The 23239-nt window shown below is 38.2% G+C and overlaps 1 protein-coding gene and 1 non-coding gene across 5 annotated transcripts in view; one reads left to right on the top strand and one right to left on the bottom strand.

Moving 5' to 3' along the window:
* Positions 1-23239, bottom strand: part of SETD2 (SET domain containing 2, histone lysine methyltransferase) — a 119278-nt gene that overhangs the window by 75707 nt on the left and 20332 nt on the right. For all 4 annotated transcript variants that reach the window (XR_009009485.1, XR_009009486.1, XM_057554657.1 and 1 more), the window contains exons 2-3: positions 8698-8737; positions 2881-7241 (exon numbers count right to left, since the gene is read on the bottom strand). Coding sequence is in view for 2 of the 4 variants with exons in the window: in XM_057554657.1 (XP_057410640.1) it covers positions 2881-7241; positions 8698-8737 (4401 nt within the window). In the remaining 2 variants the exon portion in view is untranslated. The remainder of the gene's footprint in view (positions 1-2880; positions 7242-8697; positions 8738-23239) is intronic.
* LOC114236174 (U6 spliceosomal RNA) lies at positions 1871-1977 on the top strand. Its single transcript, XR_003622180.2, has one exon. It is a non-coding gene; the product is annotated as a U6 spliceosomal RNA (small nuclear RNA).

The raw sequence follows: 23239 nt of genomic DNA, 5'->3' as shown, positions 1-23239 counted from the left end.
ATATTTGGCTCCACAGAAAAATAGGAAAGCTCATAAATATCAAATAATAACACAGCTGATTAATTAAAGTTAGGTTTAAGAATCAGTCCTCATGGACTTTCCTGCAGTCCAGTGGTTAAGACTCCACGATTCCACTGCAGGGGGCGAGAGATCAATCCCTGGTCGGGGAACTAGGATCCCTCATGCAGTGGAGCAGTCCAAAAAAAAAAGAATCAGTCCTCATGGATATACAAATAATAGTTGAGATACAAGGCTAAGGAAGAAAAGGAGTTGCTTTAGAAAGAAAAAGGGGTTTTTAATTAAGAATTTAACTCAATCAAATCCTTTAGAGAATCCTTCAGCAACATCACTTTTGTACAAATCCTGTTTAAAAGAAAACTGAATGATTTAAAAAAAAAAAAAAGAATGACGTATATATTATTATAGAATAGCATTACTACAGAGGACTAAACTTTCTCAGTGTAGATTTGGGGGGAGAAGATAAACTGTTCGAAATTGACTGGGTTCATAAAAACCTAAGCCAGAGTTCGCAAAGCAAAAGTGAAAATGTGATTATTTTTGTTGAACTCAACTCTGGCCTTTTTGTTGAACTCAATTTTTAGATCTTTGTCAAAAAAGGAAAAAAAAATTCAAGGACAGACGAATAAGATCCCCTTCTTAAGATTAGGGAACTATGACTTACTCTTCAGCTATTAGACAAGTGAAGAACACAGCTGCTCTAAGTGACTGTCTTAATCTCCTAACTAATCTGCTTTCACCTCCAACATATGTTCTCTACTACAGTCCCAGTTTTATAAAGTACCTAGTGTGTCATGATAGTTTCCACGAAGTCTGAGTAACAAGAATGATTCATCTGGATCAATTAAAGATATAATTCATTAATGAGCATAAGAATATGCTTAGCCTGAATAAAGATGACTAAAGATAAATTATCTTTTTACAAGTCCTTAAGAGCTATGTATAAAAACAGTAGCTTTATTTTGTATTGTTCCAAAAGGCCAGATGAGGACTAACGGGCACAGATTTCGTTCAGGTAAGCCTATTTTCACTAGACATAAGAACGCACATACTATTTTACAATAATTTGTCTTCTTAGTGGCTTCTATAAATGCCCAGCTTATATCAAGCACTTTAAAATGCCTCTCACCAACCAATTATGTATATAAAACTCACTGAATAAAATCCAGAGGGTTGGGTTGATTAATCTTATTTCTGTTCTTTCACAAAGATCATGTAAGTTGCATCACCCTACTCACAAAATTCTTACGGAGTACCACTTAAAATATTCAATATTTTGAAGTTAAACCTAATTTACAACTAGTTATAAATGAACGTAATTGTAAGAGGCCCGTTTTATCCTTAAAAAACAAAAAAAGTGTTTTTGTTTTTGCTTTTTAAATAGGAAAAACTTCTGATGGGTCTAACTTTAAGATGAAGTCTTTTACCTTATCCACAGTGGAAAATGTCTTCATTTTAAAAAATTCTGAATGCTTAAAGGGATGATGGCTAAGTTGATTCTCAACTAGAGGAGAAATTTCCAAAAGGAGGTAGGTGGTTAGGAGACTATAAATTTTTTTTTAAAGGCATATTCAACATATATTTACATTGGGAAAACAAGATTATCGAAGAGAGGTGAAAGAAAGTCGACTGAGAATCTGTACTCTAGAGGAATTTGTTTTTATTATCCTAGTCTCATTATACCTTGTTTCATGTTAGGGATTTCACCATTTAAAACTTAAAAACTTGTTATGCTATTGCCACGTTTGATCTACTAGCAACAGATTTTGAAACATGACAAAAGAAAACTATATTCTAATCTAGTTCCAGCTTGTAAAGTACCTAAAGATATTTTTCAAAAATGTTCAGAATGGTGCTCGCTTCTGTAGCATAAATACTAAAATTGGAACGATACAGAGAAAATTAGCATGGCCCCTGCGCAAGGACGACACGCAAATTCGTGAAGGGTTCCATATTTTAAAAAAGAAACGAAGTTGAGTTATTTCTAGTGACGTGGATGGACCTAGAGACTGTCATACAGAGTGAAGTAAGTCAGAAAGAGAAAAACAAATACTGTATGCTAACACATATATATGGGATCTAAAAAAAAAAAAAGGTTCTGAAGAACCTCGGGGCAGGACAGGAATAAAAACGCAGACATAGAGAATGGACTTGAGGACACGGGGAGGGGGAAGGGTAAGCTGGGACAAAGTGAGAGAGTGGCATGGACATATATACACTACCAAATGTAAAACAGATAGCTAGTGGGAAGCAGCTGCATAGCACAGGGAGGTCAGCTCGGTGCTTTGTGTCCACCTAGAGGGGTGGGATAGGGAGAGTGGGAGGGAGACGTAAGAGGGAGGAGATATGGGGATATATGTATCTGTATAGCTGATTCACTTTGTTATACAGCAGAAACTAACACACCATTGTAAAGCAATTATACTCCAATAAAGATGTTAAAAAAAATGTTCAGAATGAAGTAAGGCAAAAAAAAATCCAACGTAACTTTTTTCTTCTCTAAAGGCAGACTATTTTGCTGGAGTTTTGTTTCACTTTCTGCCACAGTTTCACATGTAAAAGAAATTTAAGAAAAACTGGGCTGGTCTATATACTTTTTTTAATGTACTTCTAGAACCAAAGAGGTAATGGGACCCAAAAAAAAAAAATTTAGACATCCCCTTCCTGGGGGAGTGGGAAATAGGGGGACTGCACACCACCAAATCTAAATAGGTAAATACACTTTTTAAATTTTTTAAGTTACATTTTATCACACAACCATATTTCATACAATTGAGCTCATATATTCTGAACTTCTGAAAGTTAATTTTTTTCCTACAAAAAGAGGTTAATACTTGTCCAACAAGTATTAATTTGGCTTACCTTTCTGTTAAATAAACATTTTCTTCAATCAGATCAAAGTAACAAGGCATCTTCCCTTGCTTGGCACATTCCTTCCACCGCTGTGGGTCCCTGAAGTCCTCCATGACACACGAAGGCCCAACCAATGCTGAGCCTAGATGCACTGCTGTCTCTCCCTGCTCTACCTCCACTCTAACTTTCTTTCTGTCCTGAAGCTCACCATCACTTTCAGAATCACTCTCCAATTCCTGTCTCCTTTTTTTAAGAGGCCCTCTATCTTTCATATCATTTTTTTCTAAGTTTTTCGAAAGATCTTTCTTCTCATTCACAGCTAAAGAGTCCTTAATGGAATTGCTGCTTATTTCAGGTGCTTGCACTGACCCCTTGTCCTTCTGAAGGGACAGAAAAAATTTACTGGACTGGCTTGAGAAGTGAGATCCTCCACGTTGATCCCAATTCTCCTCCTCTTCACGGTCATCTGTTAAGGAATCTGGTACCTGCCCTTGAATTCGATCATACACAACCCCAGTTCCAGGCGGTCTACCTGCTGATCTTGGATCCCAGTAGCCATTGCCTTGCCAGTAATTACGTGTCCCACTATACTGTTCTGCACTTTGGTGATACTTGTGTCCACCACAGGTTCCATAGCTGCTGTCAGGTTGCTGATATGTGGTAGTAGGCTTTTCTTGTTGAGAGACGTCCCACCCTAGATTTCTGAGCTCTTCTGATGAACGGAAACCATCCACTCGGGAGATCTCACAAGAAGAAAAATCTGACTCTGTTTTTCCCAGTCTACTATCTGCCCTGTTAGGGAAAGTGGTCTGTTGCCGAGACTTACTTGAGACATCTTCAAAATCATCAGAAGAATAAACTGGCAGCTCTTCTTGCTGCCTAGAAGTTATTTTGGCTTTCACTGTTTCCTCAGAATTTGGATGACCTAGAGGGTCAGATTTTATGTCTGTATGACTTGTACTATCAACCCCATCACTCTGAGGATGAGCAATTTCAGACAGGTGATTATCTATCTGTTTTCGGCTGGGCTGTATAAAAGAAATTTCTGAATTCTTCTCTGTTGCTTTATGAAAGAAGAACTTCTCAGTTTGAGGACAGGCTTTACTTGCTATACTCTCAAATTTTTCCTCATATGAATGCCTCCTTGGCTCCAATCGCTCATCTTCCCAGTGGTCAGAATAGTGTCTGTAACTTTGACTGCTCCGAGAAGAACAAGGACTTGTTTCTTCCATGGGCAAAGTAGAATTCTTTGGCACAACCACAACAGACTGAAGACGGTTTCTTGGAATACTGCTATCATCAGAATCTGTATCTTCTGAATCACTTTCATCACTTGAACTTTCGGAAGAACCAGAATAATCTTCATGGACAGTAGATACAATCTCTGAGGCATGACCACTACTGTCACATTTTAAGGTGTATGTTACACCATCACTGTCCTCCATGATTAAATTCAAATCACAAGAAGAAAATACAACTTCTGAATCATCAGAAGTATGTGCATGTCCTCTTCCACCTTCTTCATCTAAAGAGATTTCTGGTCTTCCTCTTCTATCAGGCAGTATGGAATTCCCTTCTTCTTGAGCCTCTTGCACACATTTCCCAGATAGTCCATTATTATGCCTGTTTTCCCAGGAAGCAAATCCTCTTCCTGAATCAGGAAGGCCACTACCTACTTCTAGTATTTCTTTCTCTGCATGCTTTAAAAACTCTGAGCTTTTACTCTTCAGCACAGCATCCAAAACTGGAGATGTATTCTCTCCACATTGCAAGAGAGTTAAACTGTCTACTTTTATTCCTGGTGGAAGACTCTGAAGAGATGAAGCAATACATGAGCTCCCTGTAGGTTGATATAAATCATCAAAATGATTAACAGAAGCTGAACTAGTACTACCAACACTCTGCTTATATTCTCCACATGCAAATTTTGAGTGCTGATCTGTCAGACTTCCATTATCACATATAACTGTTTTTGATTTCAAATGCACATTCATAAAGCTATTTGAAGAAATCTTCGTTACTAAAGGCTCAGTATTTTCAGCTCCGGAATGACACAAAGAAGGGCGGTTGTCGTTTGAAGTACAGTATATATCTGAATCTTTGGTTTTACAGCAAGAAACTCTCACATCAACTGGTTCTTTAACTATTGTTTTGGAATAATCTATAGTCATAACTGGCAAAGATATGAGTTGATCCTGGTGTGGCGACACCGGAGGTTCTGTTTCTCTAAATGGGCTTTCTGACTTACTGTGCTGCATGCGAGTATCATCCAAGTCTTTTTCTTTACATCTATTAATATTTTGAAATCCATTTGATGAAAGCATGCACGTTTTGACCAAAGGGGATACCTCTGATCCAGTCACACTATCATCAGAAGACATCAAAACAGTGTCACGTTTAGAAGTGCAAAATGTTGCCAAATCAGATTCTGCCCCAGGAGATCCGTTTATATTAAATTCTGTGGGACAGTAACTTCTTAATTGATCATTCTTCACTTTACATAAAGAGTGTAATTCCTTAATACTGTCATGGCTATCATGTCCTATAAATTCAGACTTAAAAACAGGTGATTCATCTAGCTTTTTAAAAGTAGGTGAATCATTTAATCGATTTGATGGAGATGGAGACCCAATCTTCTCTCTTTCAGGAACTTTACTAATCATTCTTAATTCACTACCTTTTGAACAAGGAGTCTGTAAACTACAAGAATGAGACTGTTTGATTTCCTCATTCAATTCTGTACAACAGAAAGAATTTTTAAATTTATCAGACTTGGGTACAGGTTTTGAAGGGGCAGATTTGTAACGGGAAGCACTGTTATCGTGCTTGGAATATGATGACCCCCGTCGGAATCCCAGTTCATTAGTGGGAGAACAACATCTTTTTATTGCTTCATTTTCTGAAGTCCTTTTGGATTCTCTTTCTAATTTTGAAGAATACTTTCCTCTTTTCTCCATCTCTAAGTAAGAGGACTCAGTTTTACAGTCTCGATCAGATTTAGAATAGGAGGAGGATGTCCTTAGGTCTCTGTAAGAGGAGGAATGAGATGAGGTGCGCCTTGAGTAGGTCTTCTTATACTCGTCTTCTGAGTCAGAACTTTCTCTTGCCCTGTTATCTGTATATGGTCGAGAATAGCGTGCCCTCTCTCGATAAGGGGAACTCCTATGGTAGCGACGATCAGAGTCATAATAATGGGATCGTTCTGACCGAGAATAGGATGAACTAGTTCTAGAACCTCTGTCAGATCTAGAACGAGACCTGCTCCGCCTTCGCTCTCTCTCTGATCTACAGCGAGAAGATATATAACGAGTATCTCTTTCAAGTTTTGAGTAGCTAAAATATTTATCATCTCGCTCTGTTTTAGATCGTGAAGATTTCCCTAAATCCTCACTTTTTAAAGTTGCTAAGCTCTTTTTTGAATCTCTTTCTTTTTCAATGTTGGCTGAAAATTTTAAATCATGTGATCTTTGACTTGAGGAAGTCCGTACAGAATCTTCATCAGATTCTGAACCAAGAAAGGTGCCTTCAGATTGTGAGGATTTCTTCTTAGAACCTGTTTTTTTAGAGCCCAGACTACTCTTAGAACTATCTGGAATTTCTTCTTCCTTCCCAATATGGGAATCTTCTTTTTGTGAAGGAATATCTGCTTGCTCATTCAAATTGTGAGTTATGTGTTCTTCTGAACTATTAGATACAGGGTCCTGCTTAGTGTCCACTTCTGATGATTCTGGTACAACTGTAACTGGTGGTTCCTTCAACGCTCTAGCAGCTACATCTACTGGTGCTGTCATCAGAACTGTCACTGGTGTGTGTGGCAAGGCCACTGGCTCTGTTACTGGTGCTGGTAATGAGGGTGTTGTGGCTTGGGGAGGTGGAGGTGGTGGAGGTGGAGACGAGGGTGGCGAGTCTACAGTTGTTGATTCTGCTATGACTGCTGGTAATGGTACTATGGGAGGAGATGGAGATGCCACTGCTGTGGTAGAAGTCAGCAGTGGCCTGGATGTTACATGAAGCAGATGTTTCTTAAAATGGATTTTGCCCAATTCTACCCTTGATTTTGGTGGGGAAGATTCTTCTGTAGTAGATAATGTATCTCCAATATCCATTTTAATTTTAGGGGTCGAGTCTACTTGAAGAGGTACAACTGGGGAATTTGGAGTATCATTTTGCTTTTCACTGCCAAGTGCCGTCAGAAACCTGTTCTGCAAAGTTTTCTTTGTAAGGCTGAAGCTGAATGACACCTTCTGTCGTCCCTGTTCCTCCAAATTAACTTTTGTCTTGGTGCCTTTGGGCAAAAACCGACTAGAAGCAACACCTTTGAACATTGGTCCTTTGATGAAACCTGTTTTCTGCACATTTTCAATCTTTGCCTATAAATGAACAAAAAAAGCAGTTACTACTACAATAAAGTTACTTTCAAATGGCTAGCATCACAGTTTAAAATGTCAGGGAAATGAAAAGTCCTTTTTAATGACAAACAGCATGAATTTCATTAAGCTGTATATGCATTTTTAAAAACTCTTTATTATAGAAATTTTCAAACATATCCACAAGTACAGAGAATAGTTTAATAAACCTCTAAGTACACATCCTCAGTTTCAACAATTATCCATATTTTTCCATTCTTATCTTAAAGAATTTTATCCAGTTTTATAACTATTTTCCAGGCAGAATTTTTAACGAGAATTTAAAAAATAATCTGATGTGTATTTCAAGATACACTACAAAAGGACATGTGGATAGAGAGCAATAGCTAACATCTCAGTAATGAAAATACTTTGTTCTTGTGTCCTATCTGAGAAGAAACATCAGAAGTCATTATAACCAGTGGTCTTCTGGTATCACATAGAATCACTTGGGTACTTGGTAGAAATATAGATCTGTGACAAAACTCCAGGAAATAACAATTCAATAGCTCTAAGGTGAATAAGAAAGTTTATTTTGTTTTGTTTTTTGAGAACAAGCATCTCAGGCAATTCTGAGGGATTTCCTAGATTTGGGAAACCAGTGGTATAGAGCAGTCTCCCATCTCACTCATTTCACAGATGAGGTAACCAAATGGGGACCAGGCCTTTCTGCCTTCCTGGAAATTACTCTGTCCTGGCACACTACTACTGCATCTGCCTGGGCCCCACACACCCAGGCCATGCTGATTTATAGTCTGATCCTACCGTGAGTGACAACTACAAAGTATACATCTAAGACGACTTCACCCTTCATTATTTGCCAAACCACCAAAGGAACTGATGGGTGTTAGAAGTTAAAGGCATAACCTCGGTTGTAGACAGAAAAGCAGAAAAGTCTATAGCAACAAACTCAAGCCTAAATTAAAGATAGTACACTTGCCATCCACAACATTTTTCTAACTGACATTCTTTAATCAACCCTGACTATTTAAGAGAACAGTTTTCCACTTCAACATGGTAAAATCTGAGATCAGCTTTCAAAATTATACAGTTACCATTCAAGTGGGAAAGTAAATGTTTTCACATGCATTATCACAGAGCAGTGGTCTTCAAATACTTTTAAAGAAAGAAAATTCACTTTTCAAATTGAATCTTACATGGAAGCTCAATGCATAAAAAACAGGTAAAAAGCTGTCTCCAAAGTTGCCAGCTTCCTTTACCTTGACTAAAGCTCTTGAAGCTCCAAAGTCTAAAAACCATTTTCTTGAAATATACAACATCCCTCACTGGAATGAATTACTATAGATCCAAAAACAAAACTAAGCAAAAACTATTACTTCATTTCATATTCAAAATGATAGCTAAATTTTGAATGTTTTCAAGCTCATAATCGCTGAATACTTAATTAAATTATACTTACCTCATTTTCTTCTTCTCTATTGTCATCCAGCCAAGAAAGCATGCAAAAGAATAAAAAGAAATCATAAATACTTAAAACCGATTGAAATGTAAGTTGTTTTTTATTAAAACTTAGGATACCTACAACCTCCAAGTATATTCTATAGAGGCTGTCCGTTCCTTCATAGCCTTAGTTACATTTAGCATAGCAAATATTTAATGAAGATAGTGTCATGCACTGTGCTAGGTGATGGAGAGAAAAGGTGAATAAAGCAGAGTCCCTGCCCTCAAGAAGCTCTTACAGTTTCCTGTAAATACAAAATATAATTTTGTTATAAAAGTAATTCCAACATAATGGAGTAAATACAAGGATAGAAATATGCACAAATGTAACAGCAATGAGGAAGATAAGCAACTCAGTTTAGTGGAAGGATTGGAATGCAAAGAATCCTTCCTAAATGAAAAATTAGTTTTTGAAGAATGTATTTGAAGGGAGATCCTAAACGAAGGAAGATCCCAGGCAAAGATATAGAGATTAAAACACAGAACAATATGAGCAAGGAAACTATAAAATAATGTTATCTGAGTATAAAGCATAAGGCAGAAAGAAGCCAATAATTAGCCAAAGTAGGGAGCAGTGGCCAGGTCCAGAGGCCAGGTCTCTTACGATGAGAAACATTTTATCTTATGAATTAGTGGTTCTCAACCTGTTCTGGTATCCATTCAGCAGTCCCTTTGCTGAATGCAAGGTTTACACTTTACTCTACATCAGAGCATGTGGCTTTCTGAGCTCACAGTTATATTCTAACAAAGATAACCACACTATGTCCTGACTGAGGAATCAAAAGCTAAAAGTCTGGTGTATACCAGTGCACTGAAGCACACTGGGGGAAGAGAAGATACAAAAGGGTTTTAGGCTATAACAGCCAGATTTGTATTTTAAGCCAGTGTCTCTGTAGGCTATGTGGCAAGACTGGAGTACAATAATCTGTTTTAAATGCCCCTTAAAAGAAATGTACTAAAAATCCTTTTCCTAAATGTAGGCTTTACTCCACTGTAATTCAGTCCATTCACCAGAGTCCATGGTAGCCATACAAAACAAAGTAATGAAGGGGAAACAAAGTTGGTAATACGTGGATGAGATCTAAAGCAGTGCCAGGGTTAAACACTTTTTTCTACTCTAAAACCACAAAGACTACAGAGATGTGACCTTACAACTGCTATATTTCATCAATTCTATGATATACATTTTTCCCATATATAACATCTCTACACAATGCATCATACTATCAATAACATCACAGTCTAATTGGCAGAGTTTTTCCTTTCTTAAAAAAAATAATTGTGTCTCACAATACGGCATACTAGATTCGATTTAAATTAGTACCATGTGACATTTTTTTTAAAGGACAGAAAAGGAACCTGGAGATGTCCAAGCATTTGGAATGTCATTCATATTTGTACTCCTCTTTTCAGTGGATGTTTCTGAAAAAACATTCATGGTTGTCTTCACGGTATCCATACACACAAAGTGCTGGAAATACTGAGGTTACCAGAACCCTTTCCTAAGTCTCAGCACTTATACTTTGGATAAACAAGTGAAAAGAATTCTGACAAGCTGTAATCAAAGTGATCACATAATCAAAGGGCTAAAGAAACATTATAAATGTGGGACTTGTGTCGGCATGTGAGGGGAAGAAATAAAGTTTCAATTCAGAAATCAGAAAACTGCTTGACAAAGATAGCAAGGCATTTCCCATAACTTGATAATATTTTTTAAATTTATAATAAAAAGGGGACTTCCCTGGTGGTCCAGTGGTTAAGACTCCACGCTCCCAATGCAGGGGGCCCGGGTTTGATCCCTAGTCAGGGAACTAGATCCTGCATGCCGCAATGAAGACCCTGCATGCCGCAACAAAGACCCAGTGCAGCCAAATAAATAAATAAATATTTTTAAAAATAAATTTATAATAAAAACAATATAAGCACATACAAAAAATTTGGGGGAAAACATCAAATTTTTCTCATCTTAAAATCATTTCATGTTAATAGAAATCAGATTACACACAAGCAAAAAGTCCACAATCCAACCCATCCAGAGACAACTGCTGTAAACACCTTGGTATACAGAGCCTTCTAACACTTCTTTTGTGTGTGGGGAGGGCGTTAAAACAGAGATTTTTGTTTTTCTTTTTGAGTATAGTAATCATACCATACAAGCCATTCTGTATCTTGCTTCCCCCTCTCATTGTAAATACAGCAGGTGAGCAAACGAGGTGTTTAGATCAAAGAAAAAAAATGGAATCACTACAACAGATGGAGGAGGGAATGATCTTGAGAGAAGGGGATATAGATGAGTAAAGACATAGTTAAGTTTCAAAATAAAGCAAGAATATTCCTTTTGGCCTGTATTTCTCTCTGACATCATTAGTTGAAAGTTAGGGGCAGGGACAAGGTAAAAGACTTGAAAAAATTCAAGTGTGGGGAACAAAAATGGAAGCAGACTATAATCTTCAATGTTGCTGTCCCAAGTTGGACATTACTAATTTATAATCGGAGTCACTGGCACACTTATGTTACTTCCCCTTGCAGCATTAGGCTATCTAGAAGCAATGAGGAGAAACAACTGATGAGTTACTCTATCAAGTTGGGTGGGACAAGAGAGGTAGAAGAAGGCAAGGGGCTGAGAGAATTGAAGGCATTCCCAAGAATGATCCACAGATAATAGAATAGGGAGTAAAATCTGAAGGAAGCTGATAAACTGAAGGAACAGGGTAGGGACAAGATAGCAGCAGCTTCAAAGAGTAGATTTGGTGGAAGCCAGAAAGAGAAGTAGAAGGGTGTGGTGAAGGAATTGGATATTATGGTCAGACTAATATTTCAGAGTTGGAGTACCCTTCAGGAGATGATACCTAGGTGTGGCCAGGTGAGTAGACTGCCACAGCAATAAGAGGACAAGCCCTTTTTGAAGATATTAATGAAATTGTGAGGCCATATTTAATAGCAAGAATCAGCCACAAATGTTTCTAATAAAAGAACACTTGCGGGGACTTCCCTGGTGGCGCAGTGGTTAAGAATCCGCCTGCCAATGCAGGGGACACGGGTTCAATCTCGGGTCGAGGAAGATCCCACATGCAATGGAGCGACTATGCCCATGCGCCACAACTACTGAGCCTGCGCTCTAGAGCCCGCGAGCCACAACTACTGAAGCCCACGTGCCTAGAGACCGTGCTCCGCAACAAGAGAAGCCACCACAATGAGAAGCCCACACACTGCAACGAAGAGTAGCCCCCGCTTGCCGCAACTAGAGAAAGCCCGCGTGCAGCAACAAAGACCCAACACAGCCAAAAATAAAAAATAAATAAATAAATTTATTTTTTTTAAAAAAGAAGAACACTTGCTTTGGTAAATAATATAATGTCAAGAGCAAAGAATAGGGTTTTTGAAGGAAAGTTGCTGGAACAAGGGTTGGAAGCCACAGGTAAGAGTACTGAGCCTCCTGTGACCCTGCCATAAAAAATGAGGCATGCGAAAACAGGCATTTAAGTCTCCAGCATGGGACTGTGCTAGAGTGCCTTATTTCTTCTTTTGAAAAGCTACTACAGAAGAAAAACCAGAGGAATACCGCCAGTTTTCTGTCAAAAACGTACAGTATGCAGATCTGCAGCTTACTGAAGAACTATAAAGAATTCTGATTAATCCATGTCAACGCAGAGACAAATCTCTATTAGGTCACAGGACACATGTGGGAAAAAACTTCATTAAGAGTTTTAGTCATAGCAATCTCAAAGAACCAAAGAATGACATGATTATTCAAATCAATCAACCAACCAACTTCTCAGGCTAGAACATAAGAAGTAAAGTTTCCAAAGGGAGGCCTGGTATAATGAGAGATATTTGACCATATCAACAATATTCATAAGTATAAACAAGTTGGACAGTAAGGGAATCTATTCTAGATACCATGTTACACAGGAAATGGTTACAGTTAAAACGGAAGTATTTTTATTTACTGTGGAAAAAAGACATTTTAAAGCAGTGGTCCCTAACCTTTTGGGTACCAGGGACCAGTTTCGTGGAAGACAATTTTTCCACAGACTGGGGTGCGGGTTGTGGGGGGGGTGGTTCATGCAGTAATGCGAGCAATGGGGAGCAGCAGATGGAGCTTTGCTCGCTGGCCCACCGCTCACCTCCTGCTGTGTAGCCCGGTTCCTAACAAGCTGTGGACCGCTATTGGCCCTTGGCCCAGGCGTTGAGGACCCCTGATTTACAGAACTTTAGTGATTTATTTCAAAATATCAAAAAACTTCCAAGATAAAATAGTCTTACTTTGCTCAATTCCAAAACTTGGACCTGTGACCAAGAGAAGTATAGAATGACAGATTCTACCTCATTTTAATTTAGAAAATTTTAGTTTTTTTCTCTATTTGAAAAAGTAAGACATGCACGGAGGCAAAAACTTTGTAATACAAAAAGATATACAACTAAAATTAGATCTCTCTACGTAGTGGCAACTATTGTTAAGTTTTGTACATCCTTCTAAAAATTGTGTGCATATATGAGCAAATACATTACTTTTAAAGGAGAAAAGACATACAGAAATGGAAACATACCTTTCTCTACCTTTTCTCCACTTAAAGCCCCGGATATAATTACATATCAACATATTTAGATACAGCTTCAGTTGTAGTTCTACTGGCATAATAACTTTTCATAAGTCATTGGTATTTTCTTTTTTCTGGGAAGTGCTTTTTCAGGTCCTTTGTCAATCGATTACCTATTGAGTTGTTAGTCTTTCTTACTGCTTTATAAAAACAAAATGTGAGGAAGCTGCAACTGGAATGTGTCACTGTACAGGGTACTTAAGTTTCCTTGTCCTCAGAAATGTTTAAGAAGAATCTGGATGAGAACTTACCTAAGATCAGACAGAATTCCTAACATAGATATAAGGCTACAAAAGTGAGGTCCTAGAAGGTCTCAATCCGGGCCTTCAGTTTATTAAATTTCCTGAACCACAAATCAGGAACAGCATTTTATTTTGATTTTAATAAGTAAAGACTTTAAAGAGTCACTCCTACTTAATCTTTAAAGATTTCTTACTAAAATTCAAATATTCCTCAAATATAATACTTAAAGCCAGTGTTTCTCACATCTGAGTGATGTAGGGGCCTTTTTTTTTTTTCCTAGTAAGTTTGAATGTGTATGAATTTTTTATTCAGAGCAGTAGATTTTTACAAAATACTGTCTTTTAGATTCTGTATTGAACATTCACCCTGAGGACTTTGGTCTACTGAATGAAAGCTTTAGTCCCTCTAATAGAATTACAATGCATACGCCAAATAAAAATCATTCAGGGAGAATCTCATAAGTCCATACTCTTTTTTTTGTTTTCATATACATATATCTATTCTTTTTCAGATTCTTTTCCCATATAGGTATTACAAAGTACTGAGTAGAGTTCCCTGTGCTATACAGGTCCTTGTTGATTATCTATTGTATACATGTGTTAATCCCAACCTCCCTTATCCCTCCCCCCCACCTTTTCCCTTTGGTAACCATAAGTTTGTCTTCTAAATCTAAATTTATTTTACATTTGACCCTTGAACAACATGGGGGGTTGGCACCCCAACCCCCGCACAGTTGAAAATCTGCATATAATTCTAGTTTATATGTTTATGAACATAAACTGTATGCTTATGTTTATTTTATAATCCTCCGTATCTATGGTTCTGCACCTGCGGATTCAATCAACTGCAGATCATGTAGTGTCCATTTACTGATAAAAATCCGTGTGTAAGTGGACTTGCGCAGTTCAAACCCATGTTGTTCAGGGTCAACTGTACTTGAAAATTACCACTGAAAGGTAATGGTAGTTTTCAGGTGAAATAAATTTTAAAACTTAAAAATAATTGTTAAGGTCTGTAGGTTAGAAAAGAGTATTAATGTTACTTTCTTGAAATTGAGTTGTACAGTGATTATATGAGAATGACCTTGTTTTTAGGAAATACACGTTGGAAGACACAGGGATTAAAAGGCATCATGTCTGCAACTTTCAAACATTTCAGAAAAAAAGAAGTAATTGTGTGTGTGTGTGTGTGTGTCTGTATAAAAAGAGAAAGGTAAGTGGGAAAATGTTCACATTTGGGGGCTCTAGATGAAGGGTATATAAGAAATCCCTATTGTTTTTGAAACCATTCTATAAGTCTGAAATTATTTCAAAAATTAAAAATTATTTTTTTGGGACTGCCCTGGTGGCACAGTGGTTAAGAATCCACCTGCCAATGCAAGGGACATGGGCTCGATCCCTGGTCTGGGAAGATCCCACATGCCACGGAGCAACTAAGCCCATGTGCCACAACTACTGAGCCTGCGCTCTAGAGCCCACGAGCCACAACTACTGAGCCCGTGTGCCACAACTACTGAAGCCCACATGCCTAGAGCCCATGCCCCGCAACAAGAGAAGGCTCCGCAATGAGAAGCCCGCGCACAACAAGGAAGAGCAGCCCCTGCTCGACACAACTAGAGAAAGCTCGCGCACAGCAACGAAGACCCAACGCAAAATAAATAAATAATGGATTTTTTTAAAAGTATTTTTTCAACCTAAGATAAAACATAAAAAACTATTAAATACCCTCACAGACTCCTTCACCCCTTAAGAATGTGTTAAGAAAAAAAAATACTAATGGACTCTTCGAGATCCTAGAGCCTCAGCTGGAGAAGCACTACCTGAAGAAACACTACTTGAAATCTTTCTAAATTCATACTCTGGTAGGCACTGATTAGAATAAGCTAAATAAAAACTAGAACTTATAATAAATAGAGTATAAAATTGCGAAAAAAAAATACTAATGGACTCTTGGAGATCCTAGAGCCTCAGCTGGAGAAGCACTACCTGAAGAAACACTACTTGAAATCTTTCTAAATTCATACTCTGGTAGGCACTGATTAGAATAAGCTAAATAAAAACTAGAACTTATAATAAAGAGAGTATAAAATTGCAGAGATAGTATTGTGAAGAGGTGAAAACTCAGAGATAAGACAGGAGAACTGGTTGATAACAAAAGGAAGGATGCCAACAATGACAAAATCGAAAATTAGTATTTCATAACATTGCTTATAACACATCCTAGCCCAGAGGTTCACTTCGAGTAGTACTCTGAGCTCTCTAGAAGAAAACTGGTTTGCTGTATACCCCGGCCCAAGTAAGAGCCACGCAGAAATACTGGCAAAGAACCCTACTCAAGTACCAAATGATTATCCCCAACATTAAGGAAGAAATGGAATTTCACAGCTCCAGCCACCCAATTTGTTTCCCTTTTAAGATTTCTAAATCGTTGACCTGCTCCCCAACAGGTACAAATGAAAATATCTGTCATGGAAAAAAAAAGTTGGAATGAATGCACTGAAGTCATGCATGTTTTGACACTTATGCATTAAGGCACTTACAGTGTCATACATTCAACACTTAAAATGTCTCAGATCCTCAATGATATGAAAAAGTACATACGGGATAAAGTCTTCATAAGTAAAACTTTTACCACAAAAGATCACATCTACCTAGTTCTCTGCTTGGCCTATGGTCATACACGTTTGCAAACCTCTTCCAAACAAAATGAGTTCATCCTTCTACAGACTAAAGTTTTGATACAGAGTAGGTGTCCTAGCTAACTACCACGAGTTAGCTAGGCTTAAAGGAAATGTGGAAACTGCATCAGAACATATCTTTCCATAGCACACAACCACACTGATGGATTGACCAATGACTTATTTTAGAAAAGCAACACTGTTAATTGTTAAGTATCAGTACACATCTCAATCACAAGGCTATTTGTTCAACAATTATTTAAGGATCTACCCCACTGAAGGAGGCAATATTAGTTCTATAAAGGCAAGATGTCAAGTTCACAATCCTTACCCCATCAGGATTTTCACACTCTACTGAAGTAATATGGCATAGAGGTATACCAAATAACCATGATACAAGGTAATAAATAATTATTGCCATAAATGAAATGGCTAATAAGGGGCTTTCTTATTAATTTTTCTTTTTTCAGTTCAACTTAGACTCACTTTCTGATTCTCCTTCAGTATTTATTACTTTGCTTATAAGGATGTCAGTGCAACAGAGCAAAAAGATCAAACTTTGATACCTACGTTGGAATCCTTTCTCTACATTTACTAACTCTATGATTTGTGCCATTCAATTCCCTTTCTCACCCTCCTAGATGCCTACTTCACACATCCCCCTACCCCAAATCTCAGTCACCACCATCTCCCTGACCACTCTCAACTGATACCACCACTTTGCTCAGTGTCCTATTTCTTGCCTTCTCAAGGACTTTCATTTCCTAATTAATTCCCTCTCCTCTATCATCAGTCTCTGTCTGTCTCTCTCCATTCTCATTAGTCAAACAGATTTTTATATGTCTTACCTTAAAAAAAGAGGGGGGGCAGGGGTACATCACTAGTGACCAACATCTTAAGGCCAATGGCAATTTCTTCCCTAGGCTTTCACAGACCGCATTCTCCTGTTTTTCCACCTACCCTCACTGGCTACTACTATTAATCTTATCTGTTGGCGTCTTCCTATTCAGATGTCCTCACGCTGGGAGTGTCCCAAAACCTGATCCCTACTTGGCCTTTCTTCTCTTCTCCATCTACTTTTTTCCCTCCTACCTCATCTCATCCAAATTCATGGCTTTAAGTGTCATCTATAGACTGTTGACTTCCACATCTCCAAACCAAACCCTTTGCACTTATTTACCTAAATGCTCACTGGACACTTCTCCTTGGATGTCTCATTTACTCCAAATGTAACATGGTCAAAATGGAACTAATGATGATAACCCCATACACCAATTAAGATGATTGTTATAGACACGTATTATGAATTTTACGTAACAGCCAAGTGGTCTTTCAAAAACATAAATCATATGGCACATACCTGCTCACTCTCTCTGACCTTAGCTCTTTTCAGTCCCTCCTCCTCATTCCCTAGCTTCCAGCCACGTTAGCCTTCTTTCCATTCCTCAAACATTCCTGAAGATTCTCTTTTAGAATACAATTCACCCTAGATCTCTGACAGATTACTTCTCAATCGTAAGATGACATCCCAAATGTTATCCCCTCTGAGATTCCCCCATCATTCTATCTTATAGTGCCTTACTTCATTCCTGGCCTTTATCAATATGAGGGTTTTTTTCCCTTTGTTTTGTCTTAATGTAGTGCCTGTTTCCTCCCACTAGAATACAAACTGCTTTAGGGCAGGGATTGGGTTTATCTTGTTCACAGGTGCATTTAAGTGCCAAAAACCCCAAACATAGAAAGTACTCAGTAAAATTTGGCTGACATCACACTCACTTTCCTATCTAGCTAGGTTTGCTTTACACTACTCCCCACTAAAAATTTCAATAGTTAAGATGGTCTCTTCTAAATTCAAACATAGATCAGTCTTGACTTCAATAATTTTGCAAACTGCTCTTGATTCAACCATCTTCCCTCTCTCTCAGCGTCCACACACACATTATCAGCTCCCATACTCATCTTAGTCCTCTCAGTCACTTTCATTCACTTGACAATTATCTGAGTGCCTACTATGTGCTCGGCACTGTACTGCCTTTTCCTATGCCTTTCCTTAACACTCCAGACACTACTAATAAACTCGACTCCTACATCATATACTTTGCAGAATGACAATCACACACATAGCCTTGACTTGCATTTATTGTTCCTGCCTTCCTAAATAGAGTTTAAGTTACAAAGAGACAAAGGCAACATCTTGTCCTTACTGTATAATCTCCCCTGGGTTTACCAGTCCCATTCCTAGCATAAATTCTCATTACTTTTTTTTTTTTTTTTATGAGAGATATTATTCAGTGAGATTTCTTTCTCTCTCTCTCTCTGGCTGTGTTGGGTCTTCATTTCTGTGCGAGGGCCTTCTCTAGTTGCAGCAAGCGGGGGCCACTCCTCATCGCGGTGCGCGGGCCTCTCACCATTGTGGCCTCTCTTGTTGCGGAGCACAGGCTCCAGACACGCAGGCTCAGCAGCTGTGGCTCACGGGCCCAGCCGCTCCGCGGCATGTGGAATCCTCCCAGACCAGGGCTCGAACCTGTGTCCCCTGCATTAGCAGGCAGACTGCCAACCACTGCGCCACCAGGGAAGCCTCTCATTACTTTTTTTTTTTTTTTAGAGCTTTTTAAATTTTATTGATTGATTGATTGATTGATTGATAGCTGTGTTGGGTCTTCGTTTCCGTGCAAGGGCTTTCTCTAGTTGCGGCGAGCGGGGGCCACTCTTCATCACAGTGCGCAGGCCTCTCACTGTTGCGGCCTCTCTTGTTGCAGAGCACAAGCTCCAGAAGCACAGGCTCAGTAGTTGTGGCTCACGGGCCTAGCTGCTCCATGGCATGTGGGATCTTCCCAGACCAGGGCTCGAACCCATGTCCCCTGCACTGGCAGGCAGATTCTCAACCACTGCGCCACCAGGGAAGCCCCCTCATTACTTTCTGAATCAAAGAAATTTCTTAACAATAATACTAGGTTTTAGCTTTCTCATTTCAAGCAATTCTCAAAGGAAAAGAGGGAAATACCTCAAAACTGACCTGTGGAAAAAAACAAGCCATACAGGCCATAAATTAATTTATAACATTTGCCATACTCTCATCCAAGAAATAGGACGAATGAGGACAACTGAATTAAAACACTGATGAGAAATATATGTGATTTATGTGGACAAAAAAGTCATGAATACCACTGCTTTTTATCAAAGGCCTGGAAACTTTAGGCAAAGCACTTTGGAATGAATATGCTAACATGAACTGGTGCCAATGGACTTGATAAACACAAGCACTATTTCTCACTTGCCCTAAAGTCCACATCTTCAACTAGCATAGTACCTCAAACATAGAGTTTCAACTGATAGAGGTTCATGTACACAGATTAAATCTAGAAAAAAATTAATAAAAACAAATGTTATTAAAATTACAGCATTTACACGGCAGGAATATTCTCACAGTATGTCATCTGATCAAAGCTATCTCTGATTATATAAATGTAAGTCAAAACAGCACTTCTCTCCCCCATGTCATACTCATCAACTACTCTTATACCCCCAAATAGTTGCAACTTTAATGCGGAGTGTCTATATAGACAGTAAGTAAAGCTATTTTCTTTAAACAAGAAATCACTTTGTAAACAAACACAGCTGATCTCGAATGTATCACTGTACAGTTCCTGGTCAGTGAGGAAAGGCAAGAATATGATCCCGAATGTTAACAATTGTATACACCTGAAATCTGTTTCTAAATCTGTCTTCCAAATCAGCTTGCAGGAACACTTGAATGAAGTGAATTATGTTCTCCCGTTAAAGCAATTTGTTCTCCAAAACCCATAATTAGGCTGCATGGGGATCTAATTTGAACATTTTAGGGCTTGTTACATACAAATGAGTTTCACTACTTTTATTCATTACTTTGAGTTAAATCTCTCAAATTATCTGTTTTATTTTCCTCACTAGCAAATTGTGGGAGAGGGGATATCCATTATCAAATAACCTTCAAAACACAGAATGCATAAATGCTGAAATTCATTTTTACTACTAGTCAATAAATCACAGAAAGAGCTGAAGGTAGTTCTCAGTAACTTCATTACATTATGTATACTACTGTCTTATAGCCCCATTATTAGACCACCATCACCATTATAAGTAGCTAATAGAATATTTTCCATTTTTCAGGTACTTCGTTAAACGCTTTACATACATCTAGCTCATTTGATTCTCAAACCTAAGAAGGGTATACTACGTATTTGTATTCCCACTTTTACAAATGAAGAAACCTACAGTTATAGCTGGCAAAGTGGCAGAGCCAAGTATCCAGGCTGTTTGACTGCAGAGCCCTTGCTCTTTAAGTCAAGTATTTATTAGCTATTACACAAAACTGGGAGAAAAAGGGTAAAAAGTTTCAGAGAAATGTATTTTGATTCAGTGTAATAGTAAATGTATCTGCCTAACAACAGAAGGGGCTGTATCATGAAATAAAGAGTAACAGAAGTGTTCAAACTAGAGTCCTGATGATCATGTGTCTGTGTTTCAGGGCAATCAAACAGATGGTGAGTAATAGTTGTACTTTATAGCAGAATTCTAGCTAATAAATGCAACAATCATCAATGGTAACAAAACCCAGTAGATGAAAGTTTGATGAAGAACTTTGTAATGAATGGATCAGAGTGACTACACCAGAATCCACTGATTAATTCTGACATCACTAAAAGTAAGACAACAGGGTATGTGCCCCCCACATATGATGCAATAGGTAACTGATAAACTACTGGCAGTTGTGGGGGTGAGGGGTCTGATGTAACTACCAGTCTCAAAAAAATATATAGCAAACATATAAGGAGACTATCACAGATTAAGAGAGATTTGAAATCTAGTAATCACATAATGGGACCTCCCTGGTGGTCCAGTGGTTAAGAATCCACCTTCCAAAGCAGGGACGTTCGATCCCTGGTCAGGGAACTCGGATCCCATATGCCGCAGGGCAGCTGGGCCCTTGCGCCACAACTACTGAGCCAGCGCTCTATGGAGCCCATGCACCACAACTAGAGAGAAGCCTGTGCGCTACAATGAAAGATTCTGCATGCAGCAACGAAGATGCTGTGTGCCACAACTAAGACCTGATGCAGCCAAATAAATAAATAAATATTTTTTAAAATTCTTTTAAAAAATTACTTAACTATTTAGACCCTAATTTTTTTTAAAAAAATGAACAGGGATGGTGTACTAAATAACATTAAATATTTCCTGCCAATTGCATTAGATATGATAATGGCATTGTGGTTATTTTTAAAGCCTCTCTTATTTCTATATATTAAAGTATGAAATGAGAGAATATCTGGCATGCTTTAAAATATTCCAGTAACAACAACAAAAAAGTAGGGGACAGATGAAACCAGAATGGCAAAACATTAATAACTGTTGAAGCTGGATGAGTACACTGGGCAGGGGCAAGGGGTATTCATTATACCGTTCTCTCTTGTATGAATGTTTGAAATTTTCCATAATAAAAAATTTTAAATGTTTAATTGCAATATGAAAGAGGATAACAAATCTCCAAACAAGTAAACAACAGGAGACCATGTGTGCACATGCAGCAAGCAGAGAAGTGTGCTGGCAAAAGATATGTATTCCTGTTACCATCCAATCACCCACCTACCCACAATCAGGGCCCATTTACCTGGTTGTGGCTAAGCATTAATCCCTTGACCCAAGCAAAAGTAATCACCAGGATTCACCCATCTGATTTAGCATTTATCTCTATGGTTGTAAGAATTTAACTCCCCAACAATAACACCCCCCCAAAAAAAATCATAAACATGTAACCACAGTAAACATTATGCTATGATGGGAAGTATTTTCCATAAGTTAACTTTTGCCAAATAACATCAATACACAGTTCTACTTTAGAGTCATTTTTTTAAAATATTTATTTATTTGGCTGCTCCAGGTCCTAGTTGCGGCATGTGGGATCTGTAGTTGCAGCACGCGAACTCTTAGATGCAGCAGGTGGGACCTAGTTCCCTGACCAGGGATCGAACCTGGGCCCCCTGCATTGGGAGCGTGGAACCTTAGCCACTGGACCACCAGGGAAGTCCCTACTTTAGAGTCATTTTATTTGAAGAGACTCAAGGTGAGAAACTTTAAAAAAAAAACTCAACAATGGTAAATATAAAACTGTCTTGTGTGTGGGAAGGAGAATATTAATATTCTGAATATTTGAACCCATTTTCCACCCATTTGCCAATCTCTTTGGATAAGGCACCACTGTGCTAAATTTTCATTTCATGTGAAAATTATCTTTTGAGTTCTCAAGGTAAACCTAAGAACAATAGAGTATTTTGTACATCATTTTGCAAATGAGAAGTCTGGATGCAATTTCCACTTCCAGATACCAAATTCCAGATATATACTATATTATAATAATAATGTATAACGATAATAAAGCTAGTTATTCCATAAAATAGAATCTTATCAGAACTTCTATACCATAGATTTTTTGTTTTGTTTTGTATCTCAAATTTCAAGTTATACTATATTACAATTTAGAAAACGCAGTTCATCTACAGCCCTAGCCGTCAAGTCCCTAGCCACTTTAAAATATTCCAGCCATCACAGAGGGGCACTAAGTGACATAACTCACCATAAGAGGTCAAATCTTACGCTCTATGACAAAGAAATACTGCAAGTTGACAAGGCAGATGCACACCTCACAGAGAAACAACAAAGGGTAAAATAAAATGATAAAAGGACTATGACAGGACTATGACTTAGAATTAACAACAGTAACTAATACCATACCCAGAAGTTGAACTAGGCAGCTGGTTTTCATGCCTACCATCTACACCGATGAGAGCACTGAAAATCAAAGCTGACACTATGTAAACACTGTAACTAGTACACGGTTCAGCCAAAGTTTTCTGTTCTAGCGCCTTCTGTCCAGAAGGCATGCTCCATTCAATTCCTCTTCTCCCCCATTATATGTTTTCAAAACACCTGATGAGGAGGCA

Source organism: Balaenoptera acutorostrata, chromosome 10 (genome assembly GCF_949987535.1).
Source record: "Balaenoptera acutorostrata chromosome 10, mBalAcu1.1, whole genome shotgun sequence".
In the NCBI taxonomy this organism is placed as follows: domain Eukaryota; kingdom Metazoa; phylum Chordata; class Mammalia; order Artiodactyla; family Balaenopteridae; genus Balaenoptera; species Balaenoptera acutorostrata.
Note: the sequence above shows the minus strand (reverse complement) of the source record. Positions and strands in the feature narration are given on the sequence as shown.